The sequence below is a fragment of the Podarcis filfolensis genome, assembly GCF_964270895.1.
Source record: "Podarcis filfolensis genome assembly, chromosome: 9".
Lineage (NCBI taxonomy): Eukaryota > Metazoa > Chordata > Lepidosauria > Squamata > Lacertidae > Podarcis > Podarcis filfolensis.
This window is the reverse complement of record NC_139610.1, coordinates 65,298,224-65,312,297: the sequence shown is the minus strand read 5'-3', so window position 1 is coordinate 65,312,297 and position 14,074 is coordinate 65,298,224. Positions and strand designations below refer to the sequence as shown.

The 14,074-nt window shown below is 44.0% G+C and overlaps 1 protein-coding gene across 2 annotated transcripts in view; it reads right to left on the bottom strand.

The window, feature by feature from the left end:
• PRKG2 (protein kinase cGMP-dependent 2) overlaps nt 1-14,074 on the bottom strand; it is a 64,831-nt gene that overhangs the window by 15,892 nt on the left and 34,865 nt on the right. Inside the window, exons 6-10 of one of the 2 annotated variants that reach the window (XM_083571245.1) lie at nt 13,846-13,909; nt 9,235-9,312; nt 5,763-5,857; nt 3,981-4,049; nt 728-826 (exon numbers count right to left, since the gene is read on the bottom strand). In XM_083571245.1, coding sequence (XP_083427371.1) covers nt 728-826; nt 3,981-4,049; nt 5,763-5,857; nt 9,235-9,312; nt 13,846-13,909 — 405 coding nt within the window. Of the gene's footprint in view, nt 1-727; nt 827-3,980; nt 4,382-4,489; nt 4,585-5,762; nt 5,858-9,234; nt 9,313-13,845; nt 13,910-14,074 lie in introns of those variants that run through there. The other variant, XM_083571246.1, reaches the window with a different exon arrangement.

The window sequence follows — 14,074 nt, the reverse complement described above, 5'->3', positions numbered from 1 at the left end:
TGGCCAACGTATTGGAGCCTCAACTTCAGGATCTGTCCTTCCAGTGAGCACTCAGGGCTGATTTCCTTAAGAATGGAGACTCTCAAGAGTCTCCTCCAGCACCATAATTCAAAAGCATCAATTCTTCGGCGATCAGCCTTCTTGATGGTCCAGCTCTCACTTCCATACATCACTACTGGGAAAACCATAGCTTTAACTATACGGACCTTTGTCGGCAAGGTGATGTCTCTGCTTTTTAAGATGCTGTCTAGGTTTGCCATCGCTTTTCTCCCAAGAAGCAGGCGTCTTTTAATTTCATGACTGCTGTCACCATCTGCAGTGATCATGGAGCCCCAGAAAGTAAAATCTCTCACTGCCTCCATTTCTTCCCCTTCTATTTGCCAGGAGGTGATGGGCCCAGTTTTTTTGATGTTGAGCTTCAGACCATATTTTGTGCTCTCCTCTTTCACCCTAAATCTGAGATGCTGCAAGAGTTTTCAAGGTCTCAGTTAGCTTTTGGATGTGAGGGACTTGAAAGCGGCTTGAAAATGCTGAAAGAAAAGTAAATAAATAAACAGACAAAAAACACAGCAACTTGGGTCACCCATGAGTCCAAAATCGGAGGCGCTGCAGTCTGTATGCCCTTTTAGCAGGTCTGCTGTCATAATGTAGATATGCACCACCAACCCTACAGAGTGTTGAAGAGGTTACTTTCCATGCAATTTCAAGGATCACCTCCAAGACTTACTGAGCTTGTCTTTTTTCATCGTCCCGAGCCAGGGTAGCCACATAACCCGCAAGGTATGCCTGGAGTTCTTCAAAAGTCCCAACTGTTTGATTGAAGGTTCTGCAGAACAAAAGGAATGAACCAACATGGAAGATCATTGCTAGGAGCGACGAGAGCACATTTTCGTCAGTTTGTCCCCCCCCCCATTAAGTATACCACAGAAGTATCTTTGATTTCTACTTAGATCTCGTTAGCCAGACATATGGTAATGAATAAAAACACCCAGAGATAATTGCTGTGTTTGAACGGAACAGCTTCAATGGGCAAACACTGCATGAGGCCGCAATACACGCAGGCACTGAAAAACCTGGTTGTCATATTGATGCATATGCTGTTATGGGGGATGACATTGTCTTGTCGTGCTGTATATGTGATAAAGGGGAGCCACATCGGGGTCAAGGCATCCTCCTTTGCTTGTCCCCATGCTAGTTTAAGTTTGTTGGTTAAATGTTCTAGTAAGGCAGTTTCCCATACATTTTGGTACCAACAGTCTATGTTCACTCCTCATAGGACCTTCCAGAGTCTAGTTGTAATGTGTTAGGAACTGGGCAGAGGAGAAATGGTGGAGACCGCCTCCCCATCCCAGGGAGGAGGAAGAGGAAGGCAGTATAGATTTACAACAGGGGTTTGAGGGAGGTCACAGCTCAGAGGCAGATGAGGGGGAAAGGTGAGAAATTGTGGGCGAGCCAGAACAGCTGGCTGACATGTTGTCACTAGAAAGCATTCCAGACCCACCATCTCCCAGAACCCGGCGGGCCTTAAAAGTAGGAGAGCAAAGAGCTTGAAGACAGAGGCCACTTAGCGGCACCCATAGAGGAGGTGATGAAGATGACAAATGAGGAAGTGGGAGAGACGGGGGTGGGGTGGAGATTCACTTGGGACAACGCCATTATCCAAGAGGCTTGGTTCTAGAGCCTCTCTCTGTAAAGTTTGAAATAAGAAAGGACCGTAAGAAACTTTTCCTTGTCTTTATGCTTTCCCGGGCAACCGGCTCACAGTATCCTGACATGATGTTTCTAGCTGCTGAGAGTAAGTGACCTATGAGCTCCTTGTCATGTGTATGTGTGTTGTTGTCCTGGGAGATATTTAATGGGGCTAGTTCTGGAGTTACATCTATTACAAAATCCTACACAAACACTATGTGATAGAATGAAATAACACTAGCCCTCCACACCTCTCTCTCCCCACTTTCTTTCCCCCACAACCGCATGGTGTCTATGACAATAGTGTCTCGTACCAAATGTAATCAAACTGTGAAAAAGACTCCATTAATTGAAAATGGAGACGCTGTTTTCCTTGTTTATTTGTTTGCTTTTGTAACACAAGAAAATATTTAATAAAAACCAATTAAAACAAAACAAAAAACCTGATTGCACCTGCTTGAATGCAATTATAGGAAATTAACACTCTATGACAGGCCTTCACAACTTCTGACCCACCAAGCTGAACTCACATCACCACACTATGTAGCGTGGTCCGCAGGGAACTTCATCAACCTCCTATATTTGCTGACTGCAAAAAACAAGAGCGGTTTGACAAGAAACAGGCAGAGAAGGGTGTGTCAGAAAGAGAGAGAGAGAGAAAGGATGGTACAGAGAGAGACAGAGACAGACAGACAGATAGACAGACAGACAGACAGACACAGAGAGGTACGAGGATGGAACGGGGATGTTTCCAAACTGTCACTATTTTCAGATGGGACTGGCAAACTCAGGGTGTGTGATTAAAGTTGATTTGAAGAAATGAGCAGTTTGTGAATAAGCAGTCTTTTGGGAAACCTCATCTCCCACGAATGATTTAGCACACTGGCAAACTCAGGTTGTGAAATTAAAGTCTATTTTGTGCTCTTGTGCAACAAACCTGAACATTTTGTGATAAGGACAGGGGTGGGAAAATGCACTGGAAAAAGTGAGATAACATTTGCTTCAGTCAACATCATATAACTCATCCCGCAAACGAATGAGAATGAATGTTCAGTAAATAGCTGACATCCTCAAATGTGCCCACACTTTGTGCAAACAAACCAGGATGGATGTTTGGTAAACAGGGCGTCTGGGACAGGCAGGAGAGAGAAGAGGGTGGCAGAGAGAGAAAAGGGACTTAGTGGAAGTTACTTATTTCGGATACGATCCAGGAATCAGCTTTTGATGGACTCACTGCTTTTGAAAGGTATGAAGTATGTGTTTAAATCTCTCCTACAACCAACAACAGGACTTTCTGCGCCTTTAGTAGGGATGTTGAGGAATTGCAACAAAACCAGAAACGGAAGTGAAAATTCTTGCAGTCTGTGTGTTCACCTGGGCTCAGGAATGGAAATCAGTCGAGTGTGTGCAGTTTGTAACTGTTCGCATCATTGTTGCTGTTTTCTCAAACAATAAGTAGTTACTTAGTTTTTTTTATAAAAAAAATCGTTTTGCTGTTTCATTTACGTTGAAGTAAAAAGTTACCAAAGCTACATCACTTTACATCAAATAGCAGACAAATAACAAAATATTTAGCAGAAACCAAACTGCAGCGGAATGGAAGCAGTGCTAATTGTGCCCCGAGAAGAGAAGACTAAGAGGTGACATGATAGCCACCTTCAAGATGGAGCGAGCTTGTTTTCTGTTGCTCCAGAGCAGGGGTCAGCAATTTTTTCAGCAGGGGGCCGGTCCACTGTCCCTCAGACCTTGTGGGGGGCCGGACTATATTTTGGAAAGAAAAAAAATGATGCAAGAGCACCAGGAGCCCCGGTGGCTGCTTACCTGTGTCTTGCAAGTGGCAGGGGCTGGCGGAGGCGAAGGGCTGATGAGTGGTGTGCAAAAGGGCTCCGGAGAGGGGCTGGCTGCTTAAAATGGCAGCCACTTGAGTGCTGGTGCTGCTGGCACCAACAAAGCTCAGTCTCCTTCCTCCTCTAGGCAGGGCGGGGAGAAGCCAGGAGGAGGGAGGGAGGAGGAGGAGGAGGCGGCAGCGCCGTGAGAGGGAGAGGGAGGGAAAGAACGCGCACGTGCTGGCGATCCACACGGAGATTCCCAGACTGTCGACAGGCCAGATCCAGAAGGCAATTGGGCCTGATCCGGCCCACAGACCTTAGCTTGCCTACCCATGTTCCAGAGGGTAGGACATGAAGCTGTAGATTCATATGACAAGAAAGGAAGATTCTGACTAAACATTAGGAAGAATGCTAAGAGCTGTTTGACCGTGGGGAGCACAAAGTCACAAAGATGCCACTTACTCTCTGTCTATGACAAGACACTCCACATCGTTTTCATCGGCAATTATATTAGCAGACCTGACGTCGTCACTGCAAGCGGAAATAAATCAAGGCATTACAATGTCTAAATTGTTCTGTCCAATACAGAGATATTAAAAAGTGGCGTATTAGATATCAGCTTGCATACAACTGGCAGAAGTGGTGCATGAGGAGGATGGAACAACAGGACAGATCTCCCAGAGGTGCTGAGCTCACTAGGAAAGGCTTGAGGTGCAGTGGTGGCAAGGTTACGGGAACCCTGGGCTGGCAGCGGCAGCCTGCAGGAGACCAAAGACACCAACCCAAGATTTTGCAACCTCACAGATCCCTTGCTCCACCCCTGTCAGGGCTGTCTTACCCATAGGTGCTAGGGGTGCGGGGCACTAGGCCCGAGAGTTGAGTCCAGGGAAGAACCCACCCGCCGGTCGGAGCGCCGCGGTGGGCTCTTCTGCTCTGCGCTGCAAGTTTGGGGGCAACTGAGCCAGTGAGACGCTGTGGTGGCCAGCCAACTCCGCCCTCCTGCGCACCTAGGACTGGGCAACCTGGGTGGCCTGGATCTTTGCACCCCAGCGCCGCATATGCTTAAGAAGAAGAAGAGTTTGGATTTGATATCCCGCCTTTCACTCCTCTTCAGGAGTCTCAAAGCGGCTAACATTCTCCTTTCCCTTCCTCCCCCACAACAAACACTCTGTGAGGTGAGTGGGGCTGAGAGACTTCAGAGAAGTGTGACTAGCCCAAGGTCACCCAGCAGCTGCATGTGGAGGAGCAGAGACGCAAGCCCGGTTCCCCAGATTACGAGACTACCACTCTTAAACACTGCACCACACTGACCCCTGTCCCATTGAACACAGCACCAGTGGGGGGGCGGATGCCACTGCTCATCTGCCCCCCACCCTCCCGTCACGGATCATAGTGGAAGCTAAAACATCATTTATTTGATAACAGTTTATATACCGCTTCATTGTAGAAAAAAGACCCTCAAATCACAGCAGAACACTTAAATACAACTGAAACTGAAGAGACTCAGGCTGCAAGTTGTGGGAGGATAAATCAGTGGGGGAAATGGGCAGCACAAATATTCATTATTTTTATTTTTATTTTTTATTTTTTTTTCATCAATTTTCCATTTAAACATATATAATCACATCATTATTATCCACTTTACATGTTTGGCTCTTTAGAGCCTGTCAACTTCGTTCCCTCCCGCCTCTTGGCTTTCAAAAATAACCTTTATATCAGAGCATTTTATGTATTTTCCAGTTCTAATATAACTCATTACAAAATACCTCGCAGTTTAAATAAATATAGAAAGGTAAAAAGTTTCTCATTACAAGTCTTCAGATATCTCTACTAGTGTTGTCAATTGCTTACAATGATCTTTCAAATATTGTATAAATTTACTCCAATGTTTTCCATTTTTTAAGGGAAATTCCCTTATTCCAAATAGGATTCCTCACAAGAAAAGGGAAAAGTTGACAGCTATGTTTTGGAATACTTGATCATGCTGGTTTCAGATTTTTCCCGTCAGCTTCGCCAGTTCTGCAAATTCCATCATTTTCATCTGCCACTCTTCTTTCGTTGGCACTTCTTGTTAAATATTCATTATTTTTAGGGCAAAATGGTTAGTCAATTTCCCCCTTAGGATTGTGCCTAAGACTCATATTCCCAAGTCCTGCTCCTGAACTCCTCAGCCATCCCGCATAATAAACACTTTTAGAAGCAAATGTGAATGCTAGCAATTTTAAAATGTAATTTTCAACTCACCTGATGAGGGCCTTTTCCCCAAAGTAATCTCCTTTCTGCAGCGTTTTAATGAGCTGAGACTGTGTCTGACCTTCTGCAGTTTGGGTAACCTTAACCTAGGATTTGGAGGGCTACATGTTACACAATCACTTGTCAAACGCAAATACAATGATACCAAGGCCACGTTCACACCATACATTTAAAGCACCGCGGTAGCACTTTAAACAGTCGTGGCTTCCCCCCCAAAGAATCCTGGGAGTTGTAGTTTGTTCAGGGTGCGGAGAGTTGTTAGGAAACCTCTATTCTCCTCACAGAGCTACAATTCCCAGAACTCCTTGTGAAGCATGGTTGAGAGTTAAACCACTTTGGGAACTGAAGTTCTGTGAGGGAAACAGCGCTCTCTTCACAATTCTCAGCACCCTTAACAAACTAAAGCTCCCAGATTTTGGGAGGGAAGCGAAGTGCTGCTATTGTGCTTTAAATATGTGGCATGAATGTGGCCACAGTTGTTTCATCACCCATACAATTTATCATCCTAGTTTATCAACAAGAACCACCATTCTTGAACTGAGCTATTGTTTAGAGTTCTTTGTCGGGCTGGGGTTGTTGCTGTTATTGCGATTAATTTTTGGTATCTGTAATTTAGATCTTATTATGATTTATGTGGAAACTGTGGTTGTGCATTTCCTGATGTTTTATTTATTGTTTATGACTACTGTTGTTACGTCGTAATTATGTATTGCAACTATATATTGCAAAACATCTAATAATTAGACTACTGCATTCTGAATCCTATTGTTCTAGGACCAATCAGACTGCTGCATTCTGAATCCTATAGTTCTAGGACCAATCAGACTGCTGCATTCTGAATCCTATTGTTCTAGGACCAATCAGACTGCTGCATTCTGAATCCTATTGTTCTAGGACCAATCAGACTGCTGCCTTTTGGGTCCTATTCGCCATCCGTCTGCTATCACCCATGCTGACTGAGGCTGATAAGAGTTCATCAGCACCTGAAACGACACAGGTTCCCTAGTCCCCCCTTTTAAAAAAACAACAGCATTTGATTGTAGATTGGAACCCACTGAACACAACACGATGAAATATCTTGCAGGAAGCCCAATCTGTTCCCAGATTTGCCAGCTCCCAGATTCAATAAGCAAATCGCCTGAGATGTGCCTAACACAGACTGATTCCTGCCAGCACATATTTGCTTGCTTTCTCTGAGCCAACTGCAGACGTGTTTATCCCTGGCGCTTGCCAACTGGTAATTCGCCATCTGTGTCTATTCCGGCATGTCGGCTGAGCTGCTCGTTCCCCGATAGTTAACACATAAATGTTTTTTGATTAAGTCCCTTCGCCCTCTGCATAAAAAAAGGAAATATTCTGTTTTTCAAATGAAGCTTTTGAAGGCTTTGGCTGGGCTCCACAGTTATCTTAAAAGGTAAAGGGACCCCTGACCATTAGGTCCAGTCGTGGCCACTCTGGGGTTGCGGCGCTCATCTCGCTTTATTGGCCGAGGGAGCCGGCGTACAGCTTCTGGGTCATGTGGCCAGCATGACTAAGCCGCTTCTGGTGAACCAGAGCAGCGCACAGAAATGCCGTTTACCTTCCCGCTGGAGCGGTACCTATTTATCTACTTGCACTTTGACATGCTTTCGAACTGCTAGGTTGGCAGGAGCAGGGACCGAACAACAGGAGCTCACCCCGTCACGGGGATTCAAACTGCCGACCTTCTGATCAGCAAGCCCTAGGCTCTGTGGTTTAACCCACAGTTATCTTGGGCATACGTAAAACCTTGGGCACATACAGCTGTATTTTCACTTTGCCATCCAGCACTTGTTGTTATTATTGATTACCGACCCTAACCCCAAGGTCCCAGGGTGGGTTACAACATTAAAACATAATATTAAAAACAGTTTAAAATAACTTGCAACTCCCCAAATAAAGTGGGTCCTAAAATATACTCCTCAAGTGTCAAAAAACAAGGTAAAGAGGTGCATCTTCATCATTAGCTGGAAGCTGTACAGTGAAGGTGCCAGACACACCTCTGTGAGGAAGGAACTCCACAGCTTAGGGGCCACCACCAGGAAGACCCTTTCCTGGGCAACCCCCCAAGTCTCTGGGGGTGGAGCATCTTCCAAGAGGGCCCCCTCTGCTGATCTCAGCACCCAATAAGGTCTAAGGAGCAGAGGAGGGGATCTTTCTGACCTTAAATCAGGTCAGAAACGAACTGGCAACAATGGAGCTGTTTTAAAAATGGAGTTATATGCTATCTAAATGGAACCCCAGCTGATATTCTGGCTGCTGCATTTCGGACTAATAGAAGTCTCTGATTCATATTCAAGGGCAGCTCCATAAATAGCCCTTAAAAAAAGCAATACAGAACAACGAACCCCTGTGTTGCAAACTTAACACAACAAACAATACAAGCAACACGAAGACCAGTATACTAGAAAGCACTGCAATTCTTATTGCATAATATACATGATTTAGTACAACAAAAACAAAATGTGTACACTTGTAAATTCTCTAATATATTTGAAATCAAATGAACACACGTCTGTCAATCTTTGAAAGTCCGTAGAAGTATAATAAGTCTATGGTTGAAACAAAGTAATAGATGCTATCCTGTGGGCTAAGTGGTAAAACTTTTTTTAGGTGTTCATGGTGCCGAAGTAGTAAGTGAATAACAATGTAGGACAGTGATCCTGGATAATCTGATTGTTTCGCTGGAATCTTCTTCAGCACAACCCATAGATTAGAAAAATGCACAAGGAGCAGTGGTCATGAGAATATGTTGCTTGTATTGTTTGTTGTCTTAAAAAAAAGCATGCAAATGTATATTTTACCACAACATACATATTTAAATACGTATTTTATACATGTGTATTTAATATATGTACTTCAAATACAGCCAACTACTAATTTGTGTGGGGGTTATGTTCCAAGGCACTGCACCTAGGTGAAATCGCATATCTTTGAAACACCATGGGGAAAAGCTTTAAAATGCTCTGCTCCTGTGTCGTCCCACCCCACCGCATTCTGCCCTGTTCCACCCCTTTTTGTGATGTTTGTGTGACTTTTGGGGTCATTTCCAGGTTTGGCCTGATGTGCATGTGCCTAAAATCGTCACTGCCTGAGCATATTTTAAGCATTCATTTCTACAACTATTTCATCCTAAAACACACATTTTTATGTTCTTTGGTAGACTCTTCGAGCAGAAAAGTGTGTCGCAGAATTCACAGAAATCCAAAGGATAATTATGTTTAAAATCTGTGTATTATTGGTGCACAAGCTGCAAATTTGATTGGTTGGCTTAAAAAGGAAGAGTAAACCAAATTCTCCTCTTCCCCTAACTGTGACCTTCATTTCAGTATCACTCACGTCCTTGGAAGGGGCAGAATAGTCATCTGTTGTGATTGCAACCAAACAAACCTTCATGCTCCTACCCTTTGGCAAATATACCTGTGCATTTTCAGTGGCAACTTACCTTCCCTTTGGATATAACAAAGAAGGTGTTTCCTTCCTCTCCCTCCCGAATAACATAATCACCTTTGTCATAGTATTCCTAGGGGACAGAAATAATGCAGATTATAAGAGGATGTAGCAACCCATTCAGAGCCTTCCGGGGGCCGAAAGGGGGGGGGGAACACACCAGCATTTTACAGAACATTGTCAAGCATGTAGGTTTTAATATAGACAATTGTTTAAATTCGTACCGATCCCCACAGTTCAGAGTCAGATAAAAAGGTTGAATTATTCAGTCTGTTTAAGGCACAGGTGGATTGGGGTATACACCTTTCAAGCAGGGATAATCCCAGTGTTACATAACTGCAAACTTCCTTGCAGACTTCCTGCAACTGGGCAAGAGAATGCTTCTGAGCAGGTAAGATCATGCAAATTCCGAAGAGGCTACAGCTGCTGATAGTGGCGGCTGGACAAGGATCAAGCATCCAGCCCAACAGTCTGCATTTTCTTTGCAGCAAGATGCTATTCTTCTGCATTGTAGCCATACCACTGAGACTGAAAGGTTAGGGAGGTGTAGCTGGGCAGGGTGTGACCTGGGGCAAATCACTGTATTTTTCGCTCCATAAGATGCACTTTTTTCCTCCTAAAAAGTAAGGGGAAATGTCTGTGCGTCTTATGGAGCGAATGTGTGGTCCCTGGAGCTGAATTGCCCAGGGGCGAAAAGCAGATTGTGCTTTTTATTTTTTAGAAAGAGGGAAGGGGGTGTTGAAACGAAACTGCTGATTGGCAAGCGATCAGGAGGGAGATAAGGGACGCTAGCGATAAAGGAGGCTGCCTGGGAGAGGGGAGGTAAAAGCACATGGATCCTCAGGATTTTTGCATTGGGTCACCCCAAATTCACCATCGGATCACATAGCATGTCCATGGCTACAGCCTGCACCAAAAAAATCACACATCCACTGTTTTGTGGGGCCACAATGGCACAAAAACGTGGTTACAAAGCACGGATCCACATGGATCCTCAGGATTTTTGCATTGGGCTACCCCAAACTCACCGTCAAATCACATATCATGTCTGTGGCCACAGCATGAACCACAAAAATCAAACATCCACTGTTCCTTTCAGAATATTTTTTTTCTTGTTTTCCTCCTCTAAAAACTAGGTGAGTCTTATGGTCAGGTGTGTCTTATGGAGTGAAAAATACAGTATGCAGGGCAGCCTATTATGTAGGGGAATTGCATACGAAGGGCACTGCTGGCTTAACATCCTGTTCTTACTGTGGCTTGACCAGATACTCATAGGAACCCAGAGTGCACCAGTTTTCTAAATGCAGTGTGATGGCAGTGGGGATAAGAGCTTTGCTTTCTTCCCCCAGACTCCAAATGCTATTATGTAGCACCCCACAAAGATTCATCCAGACTACTTCCTCCTTCCTGGCAGACGATCCTCTCCTCTCTGAAAAATCTCACCCTTCATTAGCATTATCCCCTCCTGCCTTGTTACCTTTAAAAGTCAACCTTTAAATAAGAACCTGAGTCATTGTTGGCTGCCGTCCCTGGAAACCTTCAAAGTGGAGGTGTAAGAGAAATACAGTGGCAAAAATTTGTGTCTAGGCAAACAGACAGTATGAGCTTGTTTTGGCCTCAGCCCGCCAATGCCTCCACATAGCTCCATCCTTATTTCAGACATCGCGATATATCAGTATATCACAATGCTCAGCTGGTGATATAGCATGATGTTGAGGACCAGATATCACCCAGCCCTAGAGTGCAGATGCTCTACCACCGAGCCACAACCCTTCCACCAATACAAAGCAGCTACAGAAAGGTGAGGTGACTACTGTCATCATTATTATACACCCATGTTCTGCTCCTCTTTCAAAAATCTCAGGCCACAAGAACTGCCATGACTTCTGCTATGTATTCAGTGGTCTGTGTTTGCCTGAGCTTGAGTCTGCACTAAGGATTCTGAGCCCCTGTGTTCTGATTGGATACATGATATCCAATCACAGAACATTTTAGGATTTGGGCCTCTGCCATTGGCCCTTAAACTCTGAGTTATGATTTGCAACTTGGTAGTCTAGACAGCCAATCACGTTGGGAGTGGGAGTGGCCCAGGCCTTCAGAAATGTATATAACCAGTTGATTTGCCCCTGTTGTCCAGTTCTGTTAGTTCCATAAAGGTTCTTGCTGTTATCACTGTGTCTTGCCTGGTGGGAGCCCACCTACACTTCAACTTCCCTAAAAAGTATTCAGAACCGCCAATATTGTTAGGGCTGTTTGTGTGATCTGGCCAGCCCTACAAACAGTCTGTGCCAGACTATTGTTCCGATGGAGGTGTTGTCAAATGGAAGGAGTGCGTTGTGAACTTTGGAAGAAATTCAGATCGCTCATGATAAGGCATTAGCAAAAAAAGGGAAAGAAAGGAAAGAGGGGGAGGCAGGTATCGATGATCAGACAAAGGCTGAGCACGGATCCTGCTCAAAATATTTTGAATGTCTCTCAAATTACATTTCCTAATCCTCGCCAAATCACTCTGCAATACTCTTCTGCAGAAATAAGTTCCACTGAAATTAAACGGCACATTTACTTCCAAGTCAATGGCATTCAGGATTGGAGATATAAAGCGCTAAATGAGATCCATTTCCTGCTCATTTGTTCTACCGGAGAATAAAGCCATATACTTGCAATGCCATAAAGTGTGCATTAAACCAATATGCCCAGAGCTGTTCACACATAAAACTGCCTGCTCATTTACAATGACAAATACATAAGCAAGAGCAAAGAAATAAAAACCCTACTAATAATTTTAGGTTTCAAATAATTATTCCAGTTGCAAGATCATCGTTATATTTTTATAACCAAAGAAGGAAAACTGAGCAGTGTAGAGAAAAATCTAGCATTTGTTCTAGACAGCTCTGTACAGTTTTTATCAGTCACTATCGCTACTCCATTAATTCTGGTTACTTGATAGACAGAGGAGGAAAGGCTGACTTCCATAAGTTTCATCACAGCAAGTATTTCGTTACAGATAATTGCCATAATATTAAGAGCTATTTTAAGTGCTCCTTGGGGCTCGCACGCACGAAGTCTTCTTGGAACAGCAAAATCCACATGCTTCTCGCCGCAAGTGATGTGATTTGCGGGTGTTACTGACCGCATCCTTGCGATACATTTAAAACAGCAGAATTCCACTTTAGCTTTGTGGAATCCTGGGAACTGTAGCTTGTTAACGGTGCCGAGAGTTGTTAGGAGACCCCTATTTCCCACACAAAGCTATGATTCCCAGAATTCCCTGGGAAGAAGGATTGATTGCTAAACCACTATGGGAACTGAAGCCTTTTGAGGGGAACAACTCTTAACAAACTGCGGTTCCCATGATTCTTTGGGATGATAGTTTAAAACCAGGAACCATAGCCATGATAGTTTAAAACCAGGAACCTGGCAGAGGGCCTTCTTGGTGGTGGCGCCTGCCTGCTCTGTGGAGTGGGAGTGGCCCAGGCCTTCAGAAATGTATATAAGCAGTTGCTTTGCCCCTGTTGTACAGTTCTGTTAGTTCAGATGTCAAAGAAATAAACTACTATCTGACTTTTAGAAGACGTCTGAAGGCAGCCCTGTTTAGGGAAGCTTTTAATATTTGATGAATTATTATATTTTAATATTTTGTTGGAAGCCACCCAGAATGGCTGGGGAAACCTAGCCAGATGGGTGGGGGTATGTATGTATGTATGTATGTATGTATGTATGTATGAATAAATAAATAAATATTATTATTATTTAAATTGTGCTGCACTGCTCTTGATATATGATGTGGATGTGGTCACTGTCTGAGAAACACAAGCCCAGTAATATGGTCATTTTTGTGACCACACTACAGTCAGCTAAAAACAGATTTCCCACACCGTCAATCATCACTTCTTTGTGCAACTGCAATTTTTGAAATATTCCCCAACATAAAAGCAACAGCTCTGCGAATAGAAAATTATCATAACTAACTAGGCTTAGCTGTCCTACTATCACGCTGACTTTCCAGTGCCGCAGGTAGGACATAGTCTTGCTCTTCTGGAATATTTAGTGATTTTAGTTAAAGTTTAGTCACTTGGCCTACTGTTCTATACCCGCTTATTAGGGAGTGTGTCCCCAACCCCCGAGTAAACATATATAGGAATAGACAGCAAAATCTGCCCATTTCCCATGCGGCAATGAGAGCACAACCAATTAGTGCCCTTGAACTCTTGATCAAAGGGTTTTTGATCCAACAGAGGCATCCACTAACAGAAGAGGAGTATTTTTCCAATCTTCCCTTCCCCTGGCCAGCACCCCCCCGCCCCGCCCATGCCACCTTCTACTGAAAGTGTGGTCTACTTTCTATCCTCTTCCAGAGGGTCCCCTCAACTCCCTGGAGCTGATTTTCCACAGGCACTGCAGGATCAAAAGCCCTTTGGTAGAGCACAAGGGCACCAGCTGGATTCTGCCAGTTACTTAAAGTGGATGTGAATCTACAACACATTATTTTATACCACGTAATCCCAGGTTAACTGCTGTCTGTCATATAGGATTTTTCCTGAAGCTTTAAAACAGAATACAAGAGATCTCATTGGAAGCCCGTGCCACTGGGTATAAAACTACTTACCACTTCCAAGCAGTCTATAATCTTTGTCAGTTTATCTTCAGGTAGATTCTTCAGCAGAGAAACACTTTGAAAGATAAATATCAAAGGATTGCATTTAACTCAGCTTGTATGTAGAGTTTCAACTCCTATACACAGTTTCAGCTTTCCTGTTGTAGACATTTATTGTCGGGGTAGCCGGGTTCTTTTTAGTTATTGTTAAGTTTTAGGGTTCTTACAATCGAGTGGTGTA